At 33.3% G+C, this 24,725-nt stretch overlaps 1 protein-coding gene across 3 annotated transcripts in view; it reads left to right on the forward strand.

The window, feature by feature from the left end:
• ASCC3 (activating signal cointegrator 1 complex subunit 3) overlaps positions 1-24,725 on the forward strand; it is a 361,903-nt gene that overhangs the window by 44,650 nt on the left and 292,528 nt on the right. For all 3 annotated transcript variants that reach the window (XM_037734022.1, XM_017515928.2, XM_017515926.2), the window contains exons 5-6: positions 16,454-16,574; positions 24,106-24,310. In XM_037734022.1, coding sequence (XP_037589950.1) covers positions 16,454-16,574; positions 24,106-24,310 — 326 coding nt within the window. The remainder of the gene's footprint in view (positions 1-16,453; positions 16,575-24,105; positions 24,311-24,725) is intronic.

Consider the following 24,725-nt stretch of genomic DNA (forward strand, 5'->3'; position numbering starts at 1 on the left):
TGATGGGGAGGAAGGCAGCAAATCACACTGCCATGTGTGTTCCTATGCAACAATTTTGCATGTTCTTCACATGTACCCCAAAACCTAAAATACAATAAAATAAATAAATGGGAAAAAAAAAAAAAAAGATGTTTTTCTAACTTTCCTGGTCTGTTTTGCTGTACCTTAAGGAAATGCTTTGTTAGCCTCATAGATTATTGCTTGCTGGTGGCAGGTATTTTATAGATTATCAAACTGAGTTTAGAGATTTTGGGAAATTTTTCTGGAGTTGCAGAGTAGGTAGTGGATCCAGTATATAAATTCAGACATTCTGACAAAGTACACAGGCACATTGAAGTTTAAGTAGATTTGTACATATGCCTGTGTTTTGAAGCTAAGCATCTTAAATTTATGTAGGGGAATTATTGACATTTACTCTTAATTTATAATTTTTTTAGAAACAGGATCTTTTCCTTTATGAGTCTCAAATAAGGAAATGGCTGAAATAAAAGGATGAAACTTTTAGACCCTGTTTAAAATGAGTTTTAATAATTCCTCAGGGAACTCATTACATAGAAAGTACGTCCATGTTCTCCTGTGTGTTGTGCTAATAAAACAAAAACCCGCTTATTAGCTTTTATCGATATCATCCCCTTTTCCCTCCCTATGTTAAGCCTCTATGTTACTTTCTTCCAAGAGCATTTCTTCTTTTGGCTTTTGAAATTTTTCAATTAAGGCTGTGGGTATTCTGATTAAGCCTTAGAATTTGATTGGCTAGATGATCTTTAAGTTTCTTTACGTTCTTGAATTTTGTTCACTTTTAAAAGTGCATTTTAACTTCCAGAAGTGAGTAAGAGTTGAATACTTCATGTTATTTTCTTAATCAAAACCTGTCCATTATTGGTACAGATTATCTTCCTGCTGCTGCTGTTTCAATACCAGAATTGTAGCAGTAGGGTTTGTTCTATTGGGATGGTATAATTATTGGACTTTTCAACAGCAAATTTTCCTCCAGAAAGTAGCATTAATAACAGTAAAGCTACCAATTTTTAAGTGCCTGTTATGTGTGGACCTGAACTAGGCTTTCTCCTTTGAACTAACCAGCTTCTTCACAGTCCTGCAACATGTAGAAGTGATGTCCTCTTTTAAAGGTAAAAAAAACGAAGGCACAGTTGTTTACTAAAGTTACAAAGAAAGACAGTTGTAGAAATTCTGGGCTTTTTTTCTCAGTATAGGTCTACCATTCCTATCTAGTATGCCACCAGATTTTTTGAAGAAAAGAACATTAACTGCAAAGTTCTTTGAAGGAATTTCTTTTCTTATAAAACCAGGCCAAATTTTGCCTCTGTTTTCTTATGTCTTATTGACTCTGGACAAATTACTAAGTCCCTGTGAACCCCAGTTCTCTAATTTGTGAAATAATTTGCTTCACAGTGTTGCTGTGAGGACTTGTGAAATAATATGTATGAGACATAATGTTTCTCAGACTAGGTTCTCAAGTGTTAGCACCATATATTTGCACAGTCAAACTTTTATTTAGTTGTGTATCTTATATGTCAGTAAATAAATTTTTATCTATGCTTTCTTATCTATGGATGTTTCAAATAATAAAATGATGCTTAAAAGCTAGGTCTTAATTCAGATAATTATTTCTTTTTTCCCTGTTTGACTTTTTAGTGTCTCGCTACCATGAAGAAAATCTTTTGAATTAAGTTTTTGAAGTGAGTTCTGATATTACTAGTTATTGTTGAGGTGGAAAAGATGTTAATTTAAAAAGTCCTTGAGAAATATGTAATCTGAAAGGGATCTGAAAGGCTGGCATATTGGAGAGTTATTGGAGTATACATATCTCAGTATTATTTTAATATTAAATATTATTTGCAAAGCTGTTAATGCTGATGTAAATATTGATAGAGTTACTGTGTAATTAGTTTTTAGAAAAAGTGAGTTTTGAGTTTTATTGACACAACTGTAGTTTGCTTTTGTGCAGATGGGCCGCTTCTTTATAGCATTTGTGATTTGACATTTGCTGTTAGTATTATCTCTTGACCCTATGCAGATGGTGTTACTTGACCCAAGCAAGTTCATTTCTGAACCTAACCCTGTTCCAGATATGTGTGTGATGTCAAGGAGTTTGAGTTATTTGGTTACATTATCTTATGAGGGAAGACTGTGTATTTTTTTGGAACTTATTTGGAGCACAGTTTGATTCTATTATCCTTTGAAATTTTGGTGGAGAATAATTAGCTTGTTTTAATAAAACGATTCTCAAGCTTTTTGTTCTGAAAACTCTTTTGCACTCTTAAAAATTACTGAGGAACTCAGAATTTTTTTAATGTTATTTATCTATATTGATATTTACCATATTAGAAATTAAAATTGAAAATTTTTACTATGTTAATTTAATAAGTGTCTATTAAATCATTTTTTTTTAGTCTTTATAATTATCCTTTCAGAGACAGAGTCTCATTCTGTCAGCCAGGCTGGAGTGTAGTGGCATGATCATAGCTTACTGTAACCTGTAAGTACTAGGCTCAAGCAATCCTCCTGCCTCAGAATCCCTAGTAGCTAAGAATATATACCATCACACCCAGCTAATTTTTTAAAGAATGTTTTGTAGAGACAGAGTTTTGTGATGTTATGATGTTGACGGGTCATGAATTCCTGGCCTCAAGTGATACTGTTGCCATGGCTTCCTGAAGTGCAGGGATTGCAGGCATTAGCCGCTGCACCCAGCCCCAAATCATTCAAAATAATAATACTGTATCCATCATATTACTATAGTATAAGTAACATTTTTATGAAAAATAACTGTTTTCTAAAATAAAAAAAAGTATGAAGAGTGCCATTGTATCATATTTTTAGAAATCATTTCAATGTCTGGCTTAAATAGAAGACAGCTAGATTCCCATATATATTTTTGCATTCGGTGTGTTCTGATACCATACATTACATTATGTAGCTTCTGCAAAAGTCCATTACATTATTCTCATGGGAAATGGGAATGAAAAAGGCAAATAATGTTTTACTATTATTATGAAAACAATTTTGACCTTATATATCTTCTGAAAGGATCTTAGGGATTCTGGGCCACACTTAATGTGTGTATTACAATTTGATTGAGAGGGTGTAGTAGCCTTTTGAACCTAGATATTTTAAATACCGTACTGAAAGATTTCACAATGCTTTATGAAAAGGTTCTCCATTAGGTGCTGTATATTGTTTTTGTTAGCCTTAGTACTGCTGAGCTAGGTTACCACATCAGCCAGATTGGAAATAAAAGTGTTCTTTCAGCCATGAGGACCAATATGTATTTTTTTTTTATTGTCTTTTCACCAAATAATCAGAAGATCCTCTAACCTCCTGCCTGAATAGAAAATTACTGTTTAAAGAATGTTTAGAATCATAGAATTTCTCCATCCAGTGTGGTATTTGTGTGTTTAGAATTATAGAAATGGTTATCCCCGTATAATGAGGTATACTTATTCTATTGAAGAGCTTCTTTTATTCAAATGGTATCCTATCTGTTTCTGGAGTAGTTATCTTGTAACTTATTTCTTTTGCTAACTGTTACTACTCCTATTCTGCCATTCACTCCTATATGTGTGAAACGGGGCAATAAAGTCATAGGCACCTACTCCTATATGACTTTCTTTTAGACATATGTTATCAGTTACACATTTTTTATTCCTTAGCCTTTTTATTTAATATGCACAATTTCATTTTTCTTCTATGTTGACATTAATCCATTAACACAATTTGGTTACAGCTGGTTAGTGTTCTAACAGTACTGACATGTAGAATGCCTTTTCCCGTCATCTTCAAAGATGTCACACTTCCAGTTGCTTTGTCAATTTAAGAACCACTAACCTAATAATCTCATAAAAAATTATTTTATCGTGACTATTCTTGTAAATTCACATTGTTATTTGTTGATATAAAGCTTATAAATAAGGACTTTTCACAATCCATCATTTGTATCTTTTCTTTTTTCAAATTGGGGACTTTTGCCTTTATCTTACGCTTATTATTTTTAAAAAATATTTTTCAAGAGATAGCAATGATTCTGAGATCAAATGTATAAGTGGTTCCTTGACCTCATGATATGCTCTGTCAGGGCCTGCATACTTGAACTTATTTGAAAGGCTAGGATATTCCTTACTACTGTCTCCTTTACTGTAGATAGCATTCAATATTTGTGGGTTTTGTTCTGCTTTTTTCTGTTTTAAGCTAATATTCTCTGTAAGAGGAGATGCAAGCAAAAGGAGTAGTGAGAGAATGACTTTTATCTTCCTGAAGGAAAGAACATTTTTTTGTTCCTTATTGTGTTTTTCCAGCATTTTTTTCCTCTTATGTTCCTCTGATTTTCTCAGTTTTTGGCTACTAGTGTAGCCATAGTGTTTTATCAGATGCCAGTCAATTTTTTTCTCTTTTGTTTTTTCAGGATAGTGATGGAAATTTCAGTTTTTATTGCCACCCATTTTTTGTACAACTATATTTTTCTAATTTTGAAAAATATATCATAATTTTAGAAAACTTAGGCCATGTATAAGCAGAATCCAGGAACTTTATCATCTGTGAACCCACCATTATTCAGTCATAATTACTGCAAATATTTTGGAGTACATCTTTTTAAAAATAAAAATACTTAAAAACTAGGACACAAAGCATATATAATTGTGAACCTGCTTTTATGTTTCTTAACATTTTGTAATGCTTGTTGTAATGAGAATAATCTATAATGTAATATTTTTTAATGGTTGCAGAGTATTATTATTATTTGCTATTGAAGATTTAAATTTTATCTAGTTTTTTGCTATTATAAATAGCAAATAAAGACCCTTATGCTAAAAAAAAAAAGTTAGCCGGGGTGGTGGCATGTGCCTAAGAGTCACAGCTTCTTGGGAGGCTGAGGTAGGAGGCCCTTGAGCCTGGGAGGTTGAGACTTCAGTGAGCATGATCATGCCATTGACCTCCAGCCTTGGTGACAGAGCGAGAGCCTGTCAAAAACAAAAACAAAAAGACTCTTATGCTAAATATTTACTCATGTGTATATAAACTTTTTGAATGTACTCCTGTCACTGAAAGTTTTGCATACAAAAGCCTTACTGGTTTTGGGTGGAAAGTTATTTGGATCACATGTATCTTTTATCTGTCTTTAATTTGTGGGTATATACCTGAATGTATTCGTAATGTGTACTCTAAAGTGATATGGCTATTTTCTCCCAAGTTTCTTTTCAATTCCACATTGTCTGCTATTTTAGGTTATTCATTACTATTTTTACTTTAAAAGAGGTAAAATTTTCATAGGGAAAACTCAAGAATCCTGTGTTCTACTTTTAGCTGAATGTAACATTTGGGAAAGGTCAAGATAGTTGAAGTAATTTACCCTCTATTACAGATCTTTTAAGTTGTATAATCTGTATTAGGAAAGCCAAAGCCATATCTTTTATTTATCTTTGTTGTATGTTGCTTTTTTCACACTTATAAAAAAAAAAAAAAAAAAAAAAAAAAAAAAAAAAAAACTGTAGTCGGTAATCCTTTTAAAGAGAAAGCTCCAGTGAGATAGAGAGATGAGCTTAATACTTGAAGAGCTGTATATGGAAGAAGGATGTTCCAAGGGTTATAACTAGGATTTCTGAGTAAAAAATATGTGAGGACAGATCTCAGTTCAGTCAAACATTTCAATTTTCAATGTCCTATAAATATACCAACCTCTTTTGGCAAGTAGTGAGACTTGTTATTGAAGAAGCAGAAGTGTTTTTTTGTTAAAAATAAAACTTTCTATAAATCCGAACAAAAACATCACTTTTGTTCGGATTTATAGAAAGTTTTATTTTTGTGACTTTTAAGATATCTGTCAGCCTACAGAGTTTTCAGGGTCATGTATTGTCTTTTTATAGACGTGGGTAAAAATGTATTATTAATATATTAAGCTCACAATGAGGAGCTTAAATATATGTTTCCAATTTATGGCAATAACAGATTTTGAACTAATTTGCTCTTAATTGGAATGGTTGCACATGGCATAAGACATTTTGACAAATTTTATACTACTTCTCTGATACTGTTCACTCATTCATTAATTCAGTCCTTAATTCTCTACTGCGTGCCAAGTACTCTTAAGTTTGGGGAGATAAAGGCAATCTAACAAAGTTTAATCACCCCCCTCCCATTATTTTGGATCATTCATGCATACTTTTAAGGGGAATGCTGGAAAATAGTATGTGATACAATGAATATTGTTAAGAATGATTTGGAAGAGCACATGGATACTTGGATTAGACATATTGAGAGTTACATATAATGTATTGATATGGGGGAGAAATGAGATAAATGCATTTTATTAATAAATGATTAATGTATTTATTAAATGATATATTTCTGTTAAACATATTTGAGATAAGTAAAAACATTTTGGATAATGTCATGTCAGTTTGTAAACACAAATAAGTTATGATTATTAGAGTTAGAAATTGCTGTAACCACTCAAATATTTCAGATTTAATACATTAATTCTAAGTTATATATATATATGTATCTGCATGCATGAGCACACACATACATACACACCTAATGGTTGAAACTTGTCTTCCGAGACAATTAAAGTCAGCATATCTTTGTAAGAATCAAAGAAGCTGTCATTTTGCCATATACATGAAAATGCAAAGTGAGCTTTTAAATATGTAGTGGTACCTAGCTTTGACTTATTTACTATGCATCTAATTAATTATAGTATGTGGGGAATAAATAGTGTTCACATTCCAAGTTGTCTTAATTAAGTTGTAAGTGACCTTGGTTTTAGCTTTGTTAAATTGTTATGTAAATTAAGAACTGGTAAATAATGAGCATTAGTTATTCTGTAAATATAATTTATCTAATTCTCTGCAAACAGCCACAATTTGCATGGACATTTTTCCTAAGACATAAATAGATGCTGTGATAATTATCATGGTCATATTCTTATGTTATTTATGACCTTATTTTATAATGTATGAATACTTAATAATTTTCCATGCCACAATTCAGACTAAGAATAATTTATAAAGTTTTAAATAACATTATCTGCTTTTTATAATTATCCACATTCAGATCCATATGAACTGTCAATTCAAAAGTGTTTTCAGGTTTTAACATTGTCTTCTTTTATTATACTTTCTATTGTTAGTTTTTAATATGGACATTTTAAAATTTCACATGCAAATCTAAAATTGCTTTTTATCTCAAAGAAGGACATTTCCTAAATTGCATACAGTTTTTCTTTGCATACTATGCTTACTGTAATTTATAATATATCCTGTTTATTACTTTAATGTATAGAACAACTCTAATTTTGTAAAATATTTTTGGTCATACTATTTACCATCTTTTAAAAATTTTTCAAATTTTGTTTTTAATGGATGTATAATTATATATATTTGTGGGGTCTAGTGTGTTGTTTCAATACATGTATACATTGTTTAAAAATTAAGTCAGAGTGTTTAGCATATTCATCTCATACATTTATCATTCCTTTCTTATATTAAAAATCCTCTTTTCCAGCTTTTTAAAAATACACAACACAATATTGTTAGCCCTGGTCATCCTACTATGTGCTAAATAGGCCATCATTTATTCCTCTTCTCTAACTGTAACTTTGTGCCCATTGACCAAACTCTCCTTATTCTCCCTCCACCCTCAGTCTCCTCAGCCTCTGGTAATCACTATTGTACTCTCTATGTCTATGAGATCAGCTTCTTGATTCTACATGTGAGGGAGATCAAATAGTATTTGTCTTACTGCGTCCGGCTTATTTTACTTAACATAATGTCCTCCAGGTTCATCCATGTTGTTGCAAGTGACAGGATTCCATTCATTCTTACAGCTTAAGAGTATTCAATTATGTATATACAGTATATTCTTTATCCATTCATACATGGACACTTAGGTTGATTCATATCTTGACTGTTGTGAATAATGCTGCAGTGAATATGGGAATACAGGTACTGATTTGTTTTCCTTTGGATATATATCCAGTAGTGGGATTGCTGGATCATATGATAGTTCTATTTTTAATTTTTTGAGAAACCTTCATATTGTTTTTTATACTGGTTGTGCTAGTTTACATTTCTACTGACAGTGTATAAGAGGTACCTTTTCTTCACATCTGTGTCAACATCTGTTTTTTGTTTGTTTATTTTTGTCTTTTTGGTAACAGCAATTCTACTTGGAGTGAAGTGGTACCTTACTGTGGTTTTGATTTGCATTTTCCTGGTGATTAGTGATGTTGTGCATTTTTTTCCTATACCTGCTGGCCTTTTGTATGTCTTCTTTTGAGAAATGTCTATTCAGATTTTTAGCCCATTTTTTTGATGGATTATTTATCAAGAGTATTTTGCAATTGACTCGTTTAATTTACTTACTATTTTGGATATTAACCTTCCTAGATACATAAATCCTACCAAAATTGAATCATGAAGCACCAAAAGATCTGAACAGACCAATAACAAGTAATGAGATTAAATCAGTAATAAAATGTCTCCCATCAAAGAAAATTCCAGGATCTGATAGCTTTACTGCTGAGTTCTGCCAATAAAGACCTTATAATTGTTCTACTCAAATTATTCCAAAAAGTTGAAGAGGAGTGGATACTTCCAAAGTTACACTACAGGCTAAGAAGTACCCTGATACCAAAACCAGATAAGAATGCAAAGAGGAAAGAAAACTATATGTCAGTATTGCTGATGAACATAGATGTAAAACATTCTCAACAAAATGCTAGCAATCCAAATTCAACAGCACATTAAAGGGATGATTCACCATGACCAAGTGGGATTCATCCCAGGGATGTAGGGATGGTACAACATATTGCAAATAAATAAACATGATATATCACTTGAATAGAATGAAGGACAAAACCTTTATGATTATTTCAGTAGACACAGAAAAATCATTTGGCAAGATTCAACATCACTTCATGATTAAAACCTCTCAACATGTGTCTTTATAATAGAATTATTTATGATCTTTTGGGTATATACCCAGTAATGGAATTGCTGGGTCAAATGGAATTTCTATTTCTAGATTCTTGTGGAATCGCTATTTACAATAGCAAAGACTTGGAACCAACCCAAATGCCCATCAATGATAGACTGGATAAAGAAAATGTGACACATATGCACCATGGAATACTATGCACCCATAAGAAAGGATGAGTTCATGTCCTTTACAGGGACATGGATGAAACTGGAAACCATCATTCTCAGCAAACTTACACAAGATCAGAAAACCAAATGTTCTCACTCATAAGTGGATGTTGAACAATGAAAACACATAGACACAGGGAGGGGAACGTCACATACCAGGACCTGGGGGGTGGGGGGCTAGGGGAGGAATTGCAGGGAGTGGGGGTATTGGAGAGGGTTAGCATTAGAAGAAATACCTAATACAGATGATGGGGCGATGGATACACCAAACCACCACCATGGCAAGTGTATACCTATGTAACAAACCTGCATGATCTGCACGTGTACCCCAGAACTTAAAGTGTAATAAATAAATTTTTTAAAATAATAAATAATTAAAAAATTTAAAAAATAAAATTATACCTAACAATGGCAAAACAAACAAACCCCTCAACAAATTAGAAGGAATGTACCTCAATATAACATAGGTCATATATGACAAACCTACAGCTAACATGATATTCAATGGGGAAAAGTTAAAAACTTTTACGATATAAAATAAGACAAAAATGCCTACTTTTGCCACTTCTATTAAACATGGTACTGGAAGGCCTAGCCAGAGGAGATAGGCAAGAGAAAGAAGTAAAAGGAATCCAATGTGGAAAGGAAGGAGTTAAATTGTCCTTGTTTGCAGACAACATGATCCAGTCTTATATATAGGAAACCCTAAAGGCTCTTGAAAAACTGTTAGAATAAACAAATTTAGTAAAGTTCCAGGATATATAATCAACATACAAAAATCAGTAGCTTTTCCATATTAATACATTAAAAGCAAACTATCTGAAAAAGAAATCAAGAAAACAATCCCATTTACAATAGCTACACAACACAGAATACCTGAAAATAGATTTAACCAAGGATGTGAAAGATCTCTACATTGAAAACTTATGAAACATTGATAAAAGAAATTGAAGAAGATGCAGATAAATGGAAAGATATTTTGTGCTCACGAATTGGAAGAATTAATGTTGATAACGTGTCCACACTAGCTACATGCTCTGTTGAATGTTCGAATTTTTGGCAATCTGAAAGGTTTACTGAAATTAAGGCAAGTTTTTTATAACAAGGGAGCCTGAGTGTTTTTCAGTGTGTTTTGATACATGTAAGGACTATTTGTAATTTCATTCTATAAACTGTCTTTTTTATAGATAATTTTTTGAATTTCTTTTTTTTTAATTGCATTTTAGGTTTTGGGGTACATGTGAAGAACATGCAAGATTGTTGCATAGGTACACACGTGGCAGTGTGATTTGCTGCCTTCCTCCCCTTCACCTACATCTGGCATTTCTCCCCGTGCTATCTCTCCCCAACTCCCCACCCTGCTTTGTCCCTCCCCTATTTCCCCCCAACAGACCCCTTTTTATATTTTTAAGTTTCTCTGCTTTTCTGATAAGAACAATCTCTTTACCTGTAGTATTATTTGATATTAAGTGTAACTAGAATAAAGAATAAATTCTGATCAGAATAGTTTGAACTTGAATTTCACTGAAGGATTGCATCATTAACAGAATTGGTGATGAAGGAAGAAAGAAGATTTGAGAAAGGAGGTGATAACTTTAGCTGTGATTTTTTTTCTATATTTGATCTTATTGGAGCTATAATTTAGCACTTTATTGTTAACATTTATAACAGTTAATATATGTTTGAAATACAGAATTAATACTCGTAAGGCCAGGACTGTGCAAGATTAAGTGTGGAAAAACTAGAGTTCCACAAATGGGCCTATCATTCATTTCCATTGTGTTAATCACTTATGTGATTTTCGAATCAACTCCAGAAATATTTATGGTGTTGGACATTTCCTCTAGGTGACTTGAGGATGGGAAGGGGTAAACATGGACAGAAATCTTCCTCTTCCCGCTGCGCCTGGCCACATCTTCAGTACTTTTTTGCATAATCTGAAGGATATAAGAAAGGAGGATCAAATGTGGATCTTGTGTTTATTATTTTGTCTAGACTATTTGCTTGCTTTTATTTTTCACAGATCTGTTAATACTTCTTATCAGTTTTTAAGGAAATTTTTTTGTTTTTTGAGACAGAGTCTTACACTGTCACCCAGGCTGTAGTGCAGTGGTGCGATCTGGGCTCACTGCAATCTCCACCTCCTGAGTTCAAGCAATTCTGCCTTAGCTTCCCGAATAGCTGGGACTACAGGTGTGCGCCACCATGCCCAGCTAATGATTTGTATGGGGGCAGGATGGTCTCAATCTCCTGACCTCGTGATCTGCCAACCTCAGCCTCCCAAAATGCTGGGATTACAGGTGTAAGCCACCATGCCTGGCCACTTTTTTAGGAATCTTAATGTAGATTTAGTGGCATCTCTTATGCTTGTTATATGTTAACCTTTTTTGAGGTTGCAGGAGGGCCTTAAAGCGCTTGCAACTACTAGCAATTGAAGGAGATTAAACAACAACACAACAACAAAAGCTTAATCTTCATCCTGTGTTGGTTGGAGTTTGGCAAAAGACTTTTTTATGTGTCAAAAGCAACCTACACAGGATTCTTTCTGTTTTGAGATTATTTTTAGAGACAGTATTTACTTTCATTTAGAAAGAGTTTAATCTAATAAATAAAACTTTTGCTTTTAATGATTCCCTTTGAAAAAATATGATATTTAAGGGTTAAAAATGTGAAAGAAAATACTGTTATGAATAAAACATGTCTTTGATGCATCTTATATAATTAGCACTTGCCATTTGTCTTCTACTGTTTTAACTCTTGGAGAAACAGAGAGTGAAGTTTCCTTTAAGGAAGACACAGCGTAATGGGGAAGCTTTGTATGTTGTTCTGACTGCCGTAAAACATAATAAAGACAGAGAAAGTTTTGGAGAAGAGTTATTATTTGAGCTGGATTTTGAAGACTAAAAGAAGAGGTTACTGGGCTGAGGAGACTAGAAAGGTCTTTCTGCCTAGCAGGACCAGCATGTATAGACGTATCGGACATGTGAAAGAGCATGCCTTCAGAGTAGCAGATGGATTTGTATCATTAAATGATAAGGACTTATGAGTTGGGGAAAACAAGAATGTGATGCCAGACAGGCTTATTGGGACCAGCCAATAGAAGATATCAATCATGTGGCGGTGCTCAGAGGTTTGGATTTTATCTTGTAAGGATTGGGATGCTATGAAGGATTTTAAGCCATGATATCATATGAACAGATTTATGTGTTAGTATAGTAGAGGTTTCCTTCTGGTGTGCTAGGGCATATAATACAATGGGTTGTAGGTTGCCTGGGATACTACTCTTACTAACTAACCCTCAAGGCAGTTGCCTGGGCCAAGGATCACTTGGGCTTTTATTTAGTCTCTTTTGGCCAGAGTAGCCTTGTCCATTTACTTCATATACTTTATAAATACTATGACTTTTCAAAGTGCCATGGCATGAAAAAGCTATAGAGATGTGGGTATAAAATAAGTAGAGTGTGACCATTTAGAAATGTTTTATAGTAATCTTGGATATCAGATATCAAACTTTATGATCTCAGAACCTCTTTATGCTCTTAAAAGTTATTGAGTACTCCAAGATGTGATTTATGTCTGTTGGTGTTTACTATACCAGAAACTAAAACTGAGAAACTCTTCAAGTACAGTCATGTGCTGCAAAATGATGTTTTGGTCAATGATGGATTATAAACAACAGTGGTCCTGAAATATTATAATAGAACTGAAAAATTTCTATCACCATTGACATCTTGATGATCCTGACTTTGTGTAGGCCTGAGCTGATCTGTTTTTGTGTGTGAGTTTTTAATTAACAAGTTGAAAAAATAAAAATTTTAAAAATAGAAGAAAGCTTATAGAATAAGGTTATAAAGACAGACAATATTTTTGTAAAGCTGTCCAGTGTGTTTGTGTTTTAAACTAAGTGTTATGAAAGAGTCAAAAAGTTAAATATAAGTTTATGAAGTAAAAAAGTTATAGTAAGTTGAGGTCAACCTATTAAAGACTTTTTTTTGAAAACACAAATGTAATGGAGCCAAAGTGAACAGTGTTTATAAAGTCTGTGTTAGTATAGTGACGTCCTAGACCTTCACATTTACTCTTACTCACTCACTGACTCCACTAGAGTAACTTCCAATCCTGCAGACTTCCTTCATAGTAAGTGCTCTTTCAGGTATACAGGTATACCATTTTTTATCTTTTATACAGTATTTTTTACTGTATCTTATCTGTGTTTACATATGGTTAGATACACCAATACTTACCATTGTATTTCAGATGACTCCAGTATTCAATATAGTAAAATGTTGTGCAGGTTGGTAGCATAAAAGAATTAGGCTATACCATATATAGTCTAGCTGTGTAGTATGCTGCCTCATTTAGGTTTGTGTAAGTACACTCTATGATGTTCCCACAAAATCACCTACTTGTGTATTTCTCAGGATATATGTTGTTAAGTGACACATGACTACATATATTTATTCATTTTAAAATAACAATAATAATAGAAATTAGCAACTTGATGAAAATTGACTATATTTTCCAAAATTGTAATATATAGAAAGAAAAGTGGCATTATTTTAAGTTTATGCAGTCTTTTAAATGTCTGGTTTATTTTTTATTTTTTTAATATCTGGCTTAATAGAAAACAGATTCTCATATCTGCTTCTGTATTCAATCTGCTATAATATATATTTTTGGTTTAAGTGTATGAAGGGAATCTAGCCTCACATAGATATGCAGTTAGAAAAGAGAATAATATTTTAAAAGCCTTTTCAAATAATTTTTAATACTCTTTTTCAACACTAAATTAAAACTCGACAAGCAGTAGTTTCTTGCAAGTTAGTTACAATGAAAATCTGGTGTATCAGTGAATTTTTATAGGTTTCCTGAAAATTTATTGGCTTTCTCATTTTTAATGGATATTTTTTACCTGTGTATAATTTTATAATGTCATGTGTAAGTTTTTGGAAAATAATTGATTCAGTGAGTTATGCAAATCTTATAAATGTTGACACATTTGATTATATAATATAAAAAGAATTCATCCATTCATTAATCTTACCACTGGTATCATCAGAAAAGTCTTACATTTTGGGTAATGGTCAGATTTACAGTGGTGAATGCAAGTTTTTCAAAATTCTAATTTTCTCTTGAAAACTTGCATTTTAGCATTGGCAACAAATACATTCAGTTATTTTCTTTGTGTAGCAGGCTCACTTTCATTTTTGAGAAAGTATCTGTCAGCTATCCTAATCTAAATAATTAATTTGTCTTTAGTCATTCTTTCAAATCAGTGATGTTACATAGAAAGCCTCTTTACTAGCAATTTTATACTTCTATAAAAGTTTTATAAAATACTTTTATACATACATTCATTGTAGTAGAAGTAACTATATATCTCCTTTTGTCACAGAATATTAAAAATGATACATACTCATGAAATGTATAAAACTCATAATTTTTATTGCTTCACTTAAGGACATTCTTAAGTAAAGTTGGCTTTGTGTTGTTGTTGTTCTTTATAATTGTGCTTGTATGACAGCAAAGAATACAATGATTACTAATTCATTTGATACTATTAGCTTGATTTGCACAAAGGCACCAGCAGTTTTACTCACCATTGCTTTTGCATTATCAGTATAATGTCAACAGAATGAGAAAGGCAAATAATAGCTAAGTATTATTATGAAAATAATTTTGACTTGCAGGACTCCATATAGCATACTTTATTGATGGGTGATTCTTTGAGGAAGTATGGTAGGAAAGGGAACACAGACACTATGTCTTGTTTTGCAGCATCTGTTATCCTTGTCTTTCTTAAACCCTTTCTGCCATATATTATTAGTCTTTTTTTTTTGAGGGGAGAGGGCGGGTGTAACAAGTTATATATTTACTTTCATATTTCTTGACCATACTTCTTATCTTTGCCTCTTTATTGCTACCTCTGCTGTTTCCCTTTACAAAAGTTTATTAACCTCAATTAATATCTTTTATATTACCCAATTTGATATCTTTTATATTACAATATATTTCATATTCATTTCAGGGTCACAGGTTTCTGGAAAATATTCAAAAGTGTTAGTAAAGTGCAGTGGAAAGTTCCTTAGGCTTGGATTCAGATAGATGTCATTTTCAAACAATGCTACTATTGTGTAACTTTGGACAATTTGTGTAAATTTTCTAAAGCTTTCTTTTCTTAAGTCCAACAATAATATTAATACCTTAATGTGAAAATATGTTAGGAGTATTTGTTAGATTGGATGAGTAAAATGCCTATCATAGTACCTGGCATATAATGTGTTCAATAAAAAATTCTGGCCAGTTTGATCATCTGCACACTTGAAAAAAAATACTGGCCAGTAGAATTAAAAATGATTGGACAGGATTATTCTTAACAATTCATTTTGTTTCTTTTGTTGCCCCTTTGTGTATAACTTCAGTAAAACGAACAGCAAAAAGAAAATATTTATTGAACTTTTAACATCCATATACACAAAGTAAAATTTTATTTTATGATTTTATTTGTGTGGATTCTCTGAGAGTGGTTAGAATTTAGTTAGCATAACATATTCATATGCAAAATTAGAGTATAATATTTCAAAACAATAAATATATCTATCTTCCCAGGTCATACTTGCAGAAGCCTAGAGATTTTCTAGAATACTTATATTGTGCAATTATAGAGTGAAACTCTCTGAATCCCAACACTGGTTCTCTAACTCTGATATCAACTTAATCTTTGATAACTACTCTGCATAGGATAGTGGGATATGCTTGGGAAATTTTTTATAAAGTTCTGTAAAGCACTTGCAGCACTGTGTTTTAGATTTCAAATTCATTTAGCATTTAAAATACATGTAAAAAATTGGCACGAAGTCATGATTCATTAAATCATTCTAATGATTCCTTAATGCTAAAATGACAGCTGTTGGGTAGTAAGCTGTAAGAAAAATAGTACTCTGGACTCTGTTTGGGAAAACCAGAATGATATGTTGAAGAGCAAATTAAATTATTTTAGAATTTCATTTGGTTATACCAAGAATTTGTTATTCTGTGATTTAGAGTTATGTATTAAAATCTTAATTATTTTAAAAAATTGAGTACTGTTTTTTAATTATAAAATTGCAGATAGCCTTTATAAAAATTCTTGGGAATGTGAAGAGTCATTTATCTTAGTTTAAATAACTTTTTATTAAACTTTTTGAGATTACTTTGGGTTTACACCTCTGTTTAATAGGTTGTTAATAACTTGAACAAGTTAAACTTTGAGGTAACAAATGTTTGTTACTTTTTTCTCTTTTTATAAGCTATTTGAACTGCTGGGACCCGAAGGACTTGAACTTATTGAGAAACTCCTCCAGAACAGAATTACAATTGTGGATAGATTTCTTAATTCTTCAAATGATCATAAGTTTCAGGCTCTTCAAGGTAAGAAAGTATGCAGTGGTAATTGTAATTTAAACAAAAGATTCATTGGTTAGCAAATGTTTGTAATGTAATTACATTTAAATATCTTTTGGTTTATTATATAATTTACTGATATTACTCTGTTAAATAGATTTTAGATATGGCATATTATGAAACAAACATAAGTGATCTAAATAGGAGGGCAGTGTTTGAATATGGCATTTTTTGGTAAAGGTAAAACTACTTAGAATACACAAATGTGCTTCTTTTATTTTGCAAATAGGAGGTACATGTGCAGGTTTGTTACATGGGTATATTGTTTGATGCTAAGGTTTGGGATACAGATTCTGTCACCCAAGTAGTGAACATAGTACTTGATAGGTAGTTTTTTAGCCCTTTCCCTACTCCCTGTTACTTGTCTTTTGGACTCCCTAGTTAGTGTGTTTTTTCCATCTTTGCGACTGTGTGTACCCAATGTTTAGCTCCCACTTAAAGTGGGAACATGAGGTATTTGGTTTTCTTAATTAATTCACTTAGGATAAGGGCCTCCAGTTGCATTCATGTTGTTGCAAAGAACATCATGCAATCAGGCAAGAAAAACAAACAAAGGATATTCAAATAGGAAAGGAGGAAGTCAAATTGTCTCTATTTGCAGACGACATGATTGTATATCCAGAAGACCCCATCATCTCAGTCCCAAATCTCCTGAAACTGATAAGCAACTTCAGCAAAGTCTCAGGATACAAAATCAATGTGCAAAAATCACAAGCATTCCTATACACCAATAACTGACTTAAAGAGAGCCAAATCAAGAAGGAACTGCCATTCACATTTGCCACAAAGAGAATAAAATACCTAGGAATACAACTAACAAGGAACGTAAAGGACCTCTTCAAGGAGAACTACAAGCCATTGCTCAATGAAATAAGAGAGGACCCAAACAGATGGAGAAACTTTCCATGTTCATGGTTAGGAAGAATCAATATTGTGAAAATGGCCACACAGCCCAAAGTAATTTACAGATTCAACGCTATTCCCATCAAGCTACCAATGACCTTCTTCACAGAACTGGAAAAAAACACCTTAAACTTCATATGAAACCAAAAGAGAGCCTGTATAGCCAAGTCAATTCTAAGCAAAAAGAACAAGGCGGGAGGCATCACACTCCTGGACTTCAAACTATACTACAAGGCTACAGTAATCAAAACAGCATGGTACTGGTACCAAAACAGAGATATAGACCAACGGAACAGAACAGAGGCCTCAGAAATAATGCCACACATCTACAACCATCCGATCTTTGACAAACCTGACAAAAACAAGCAATGGGGAAAGCAGTCCCTGTTTAATAAATGGTGTTGGGAAAACTGGCTAGCCATGTGCAGAAAGCAGAAACTGGAGCCCTTCCTGACACGTTATACTGAAATTAACTCCAGATGGATTAAAGACTTAAACGTAAGACCTAACACCATAAAAACCCTAGAAGAAAATCTAGGCAAAACCATTCAGGACATAGGCATGGGCAAGAACTTCATGACCAAAACACCAAAAGCATTGGCAACAAAAGCCAAAATAGACAAATGGGACCTAATCAAACTCCACAGCTTCTGCACAGCAAAAGAAACAATCATTAGAGTGAATTGGCAACCAACAGAATGGGAAAAAATTTTTGCGATCTACCCTTCTGACAAAGGGCTGATATCCAGAATTTACAAAGAACTAAAACAGATTTTCAAGAAAAAAACAAGCCCATTAAAAAGTGGGCAAAGGATATGAACAGACACTTTACAAAAGAAGACATACATGAGGCCAACAAACATGAAAAAATGCACATCATCACTGGTCATGAGAGAAATGCAAATCAAAATGACATTGAGATACCATTTCATGCCAGTTAGAATGGCAATCATTAAAAAATCTGGAGACAACAGATGCTGGAGCGGATATGGGGAAATAGGAACACTTTTACACTATTGTTGGGAGTGTAAATTAGCTCAACCATTGTGAAAGACAGTGTGGCGATTCCTCAAGGACCTAGAAATAGAAATTCCATTTGACCCAGCAATCCCATTACTAGCTATTCATCCAAAGGATTATAAATCATTCTACTATAAGGACACATGCACACGAATATTCGTTGCAGCACTGTTTACAATAGCAAAGACCTGGAACCAACCCAATTGCCCTTCGATGATAGACTGGACAGGGAAAATGTGGCACATATACACCATGGAATACTATGCAGCCATAAAAAATGATGAGTTCGTGTACTTTGTAGGGACATGGATGAACCTGGAAACCATCATTCTCAGCAAACTGACACAAGAACAGAAAATCAAACACTGCATGTTCTCACTCATAGGTGGGTGTTGAACAATGAGAACACATGGACACAGGGAAGGTTTCATCACACACTGGGGTCAGTTGGGGGAGATAGGGGAGGGACACTGGGGGATGGGGAGTTGGGGAGAGATAATATGGGGAGAAATGCCAGATATAGGTGATGGGGAGCAAGGCAGCAAATCACACTTCCATGTGTGTACCTATGCAACAATCTTGCATGTTCTTCACATGTACCCCGAAACCTAAAATGCCATTAAAAAAAAAAGAACATTCTAATGGTTCTTTCACGGTAAAATGACAGCTGTTACGTAGTGAGTTATAAGAAAAATGTTACTATGGACTCTATTCAGGAAAACCAGAATGATTTGATATTTTTATGGCTGCATAGGGTTCCATGGCTCATAGGTTCAAACTGCATTTTCCTTATCCAGTCCACTGTTGATGGGAATTTAGGTTGATTCTGTGTCTTTCCTGTTGTGAATAGTGCTATGATGAACATGTGAGTCCCTATGTCTTTTTGGTATAAGGATTGAGTTTTTTGGCAGTATATACCCAGTGATGGAATTGCTGGATCAAATGGCAACTCTTGTTGTAAACTCTTTGAGCAATCTCCAAACTACTTTTCACAGTGGCTGGACTAATTTACATTCCTACCAAGTATGTAAATGTTCCTTTTTCCTGCAGCTGTGCCAACATCTGTTATTATTTGACTTTTTAATAATAGCCATTCTGGCTGGTGTGAGATGGTGTCTCGTTGTGCTCATGATTTGTTTTTCTCTGATGACTAGTGATGATTAGCATTTGTTGGCTGCTTGTATGTCTTGTTTTTGAGACAGAGTCACACTCTTCACCAGGCAGGAGTGCAGTGGCATGATCTTGGCTCACTGCAACCTCTACCTCCTGGGTTCAAGTGATCCTCCCACCTCAGCCTCCTGAGTAGCTGGGACTACAGGCATGTGCCACCACGCTCAGTTAAGTTTTATATTTTTAGTAGAGATGGGGTTTTACCATGTTAGACAGGGTGGTCTCGATTTTTTGACCTCGTGATCCACCTGCCTCAGCCTCCCAAAGTGCTAGGATTACAGGCATGAGCCACTGTGCCCAGCTTTTTTTTTTTTTTTTTTAAGTGTTTATTAATGTGGTTATTTGTTTTTTGCTTATTGATTTAAGTTTCTTATAGATTCTGGATATTAGGCCTTTGTCGGATACAATTATTTTTTTCTAGTTCTAGAGGTTGTTTGCTTATTTCATTGACAAATGGGACCTAATTAAAGAGCTTCTGCATGGCCAATTTTCTTTAAAGAGAAAATACATATGTAATTACTGTGGGCCCAAGTAGTAGTTTAATTTCTCTCCAACTTTTTATTTTGAGAACTTTCAAACCTATAGTTAAAATTGTAAGAATAATACAATGATCATTCTTTACCTTTCATATACATTCATTAGTTTTTAACATTTTGCTCCTCCTAGACCCTTTACACTTACACCTACTTTTTAAATTTTTGCTGAACAATGCCAGGAAGTTGTAGACATTTAGATACTTTACCTATAAAATCTTTAGCACATGTCTAAGCACAATGCAATTATCACACTGAGCATATTGAAAATATATGTTATTACATATATTTTTAAATCCCTGAAAAATTAGAAGAATTGACTAGGGAACCAAAATTATTTTTTAAAAAGCTTGACTTACAACATAGCTGATGCAAAACTCAGGTTTTAAGTGATAAACAGAAAAATATATATATATATATTTTTACCTTTACCACAGTGTTTTTTGCCAGCCCTACAGATAGTTTGGGATTTTAAAAAAGTATATGAGCATAAGAAATCTGGCAGCTGTCTTCAAACTATTTAATATATATCATTCTTGTAAGTTATGCCCTCATTTTCTTACATTTATGATTATTGCACTAAAAGGAAATGATAAAAACAGCTATGATTTAAATCTAAAATTTCTGACAAATTTTCTGTTTCTTAACAGATTTCTTTGATACTAATAAATGTTCTCAGAACCTTAAAGTTGCTTTGAGATTGTAAGATTCTTGGAAAATATGAATTTAGCAACTTTGTCAGCAAGTCCCTTTGTTCTTTAAGTGTATTGAACATTTCTATTCTGCCTTCCTCCAAGAGTGCTCCTACCTTGTATTAGTCTGTTTTCACACAGCTATAAAAATACTACCTGAGACTGGGCAATGTGTAAACAAAGGAGATTTAATTGGCTCCCAGTTCCACATCGCTGGAGACCTCAGGAAACTTGGCAGAAGGTAAAAGGGAAGCAAGAACCTACTTCACATAGCGACAGGAGAGAAAAGTATGTGCAGGAGAAACTTGCCAAACATAAAGCTATCGGATCTCCTGAGAACTCAATCACTATCACTAGAGCAGCATGGGGGTGACTGGACAGCATCTCAGTGACTGCCCCCTGTGATCAGTCACCTCCCACAGTTTCCTCCCTCAACACCTGGGAATTATGGGGATTACAATTCAAGGTGGGATTTGTGCGGGGACACAAAGCCTAACCATATCACACCTGTTGAATAGTATATAACCAGAAATTGTAGTAAGCCAGCAAGGATTATGAGCATCTAAAATGGGTATCTGCCAAAGAATACAAATGAGTTTAAATACCTAGTCCTACAGTGTTGTAAATTCTGAGAATTTGGTATTTCTTTTGTCAGTCTCCTATATTAATAAAGAAATATTTGCTGATTCTAGCTTTTGTTTTTGAAATAGGCCCTTGCATTCTTGCTCAGGCTAGGGAGCAGTGGCACAACTGGGGATTACTGCAGCTTCAACCATCTGTGCTCAGGTGCTCCTCTCAGCCTCCCAAGTAAATAGGTCCACAGGTGTGTGCCACCATGCCTGATTAATTAATGTAAAAAAAAAAATAAAGATGAGGTCTCCCCATGTTGCCCGGGGTAGTCTCAAACTACTAGCCTCAAGCAGTCCTCCCACCTCAGCCTCCCAAAATGTTTGGATTACAGGTGTGAGCCACAGTGTCCAGCCTGATTCTACCTTTTAATAGTGGTAATTTATTAATACAAAGTTTAATAGAAGTCCAGCTTTGTATATTTTTTGGAAACTGATGATTTATTCATGTTTATTATGTTGATGTCATAAATTTTATTCTATTAGGATAATTTCTTAGAATCAATATACTTTTTGTATCAGTGCATTCTCACATTGCTATAAACACTTGAGACTCAGTAGTTTATAAAGAAAAGAGGTTTAATTGGCTCACAATCTTCAGGGTGTACATGACGCATTAACAGCTTTTGCTTCTGGGGAGGCCTGAGGAAGCTTCCAATCATGGCAGAAGGCAAAAGGGGAGCAGGCATCTTACACATCAGGATTTGGAGCATGAGAGCAAGGGGGAAGTGCTACACACTTTTAAATGACCATTCTAAAAGGATACAAAATTCTGCATAGTTCTTCAGAATAACTTGTGTTAGAATTACTGTTGAGGATATTTATTTCATTTTTGCAGGTCAGTCTCTACAGTTAACCTAACCCAGCTAGGAGAACATTCATTTAAACTTTTACTGCTTTACAACTTGATTTTTTGAAATTACCTATTATACTCAGCCTTACAGGATTCTAGTATGTATGTTCTAATTAAGACTTTTTAAGCTGTGAGGTAGGCATATTTTCTTCTTATAATTTTCATTTTATTTGGATGATCATAAGTATGTATAATATTTTATTACTGCCACATTTGCTTAAAATTTAATGACATTGGCATAGCATTTAGCATGTCACCCAAAGTATTTACAGTTTCACGCTTAAAATCTTTAACGTTCATTTCTGATATTAAGTACATGGCATTATTCACATTTAAACATTCTGCTAAATATGTGTGTTGCTGATTGTATAACATTGCAGACAAGTTAACTTTTATCAAGTGTTCAGAGTCCATGTGAAAATTGGCAGAAAGTTGCATTCTTTTTCTAACACTGAATGCTAATTATAAATTCTGTTATTATAGTAGGTATTTAAGACTGAATTCAAAATAAGGGATATAAAACTTAGGAAAATGCTTTTTTCAGAACTGTAAAATATAGTCCTAATATACATGAGATTTTATTTCATAATTTTGAGACATATTTTTCTTTTAAAGGCTTATAAAGCCATTATACAAGTTTTCCCTGTGATTGAGAGTTTAATGACATATTCAGAATAATGCAATAGGGGAGTAACAAATGTCTGAGAATTGTGAGGATTCAACTTAAGTGAATTAGAAAGCTAATTTTCCCATCTTGATGCTATGCCTAATTCCTTCTCTGTTCTATATTGGATGTTGTAATTCGATAAAATAATTTGCACAGTGCTCTGTCAGAGTATGGACCAAGTCTCATTCTTCATTGTCTTCCTAGCGTAGCTGCAGTGCCTAGAACTGAGTAGGACCTCAATACAATAAATGCGTATTCACTTGGATTACTTTCAACCACATTCCTATTAGTTCCTTTATAGTTGCAGTAAGTGAAGATACTGTTGCTTGTAAAGATTTAAACAAACACAGAAGGTAATCCTGTTGGAAGAAAATTTTTCCTGAATATTGAGTTGACCAAACCACAAGCCTAAAGTAAACTTTATAAACATTGAGCTTTAATTCACTTGGTTTTTCTATTGTTTAAAAGCTGTGTTTTGGTGAAAAGGCAGACCATACTTTTGCTTTATTTGCTTAGTCATTGTCTTAAGTATGTCCTGAACTACTGCTAATAAATTTTATGTAATGCATAAATAATTAAGTAGTAACATATATACAGCTTAACTGCATAAGGTCTATTACATAGAAAAAAGTTGTTTAGTAGGTACTTTATTTTATTGCTGTATTAACAGTAAATGCTAATTAGCATTGATACTATTATATTTATTGAAATTACATAAGCAAATTATTTCAAATGATATAATTGAATTTTTAGGTTCCTAATGTTATATGTAAGAATTTATAATGTGAGTGATTAAACTGTTGAGTCTGTAGGAAGAAAATACTGCTGACTTTTCTTAATCCACTATGTAACTTTATTTAGATACTATGGTTTTTAAAAACTCTGCTTAAAACATAATAATTGAATGTGACAGCTTTAAAAATTGAATTGTTAGAGCATTATGTATTCTGGGGTGGAGAAAAGAAATGGTTTTCAAGAAGATTAAATCATATTCAGATTTATAAAACATTGTATTTCTTAAATTTGCTTCTTAGACAATTGTAAAAAAATTTTAGGAGAAAATGCTAAACCCAATTATGGTTGTCAAGTCACTATTCAGTCTGAACAAGAAAAGCAGTTAATGAAACAATATCGCCGTGAAGAAAAAAGAATTGCCAGACGTGAAAAAAAGGCTGGAGAAGATTTAGAAGTTTCAGAAGGACTTATGTGCTTTGATCCTAAGGAATTGCGGATACAAAGGTAATAAAAGCCAGAAACTGAAAAATGCTTGTGTTGTAATTGCCGCTTTTACGTACTATCATTTTTTTGTTTAGTCTTAGCAGCATAGGCGATTTTTACTTAAAGTCATGTTTTCTTAATAGAAGTTTGTTTTATGAATACCTGATTTTCTGGGATAAGAAATCAATGATCTGCTTAATTAGAATATTCTTGTTCGCATCCAAGTAGATAGAGATTTAGATTATAGAGGTAGGCTATTGTTAGGTGCTGTGTACACAGCTCTAGGTTAAGATTTAAATAGCTTACGTAAATTTGAGATACATTTCATTTCTGTGCTTAATGTACCTTTTTAAAAATGTTCTTTAGAAGTATAAAAGAGAAAAATGAAATCTAAGCATTATTATACTTGATTTTTTAATTATTGAAACACATTTCA

Source organism: Cebus imitator, unplaced genomic scaffold, assembly GCF_001604975.1.
Source record: "Cebus imitator isolate Cc_AM_T3 unplaced genomic scaffold, Cebus_imitator-1.0 Scaffold566, whole genome shotgun sequence".
Taxonomy (NCBI): domain Eukaryota; kingdom Metazoa; phylum Chordata; class Mammalia; order Primates; family Cebidae; genus Cebus; species Cebus imitator.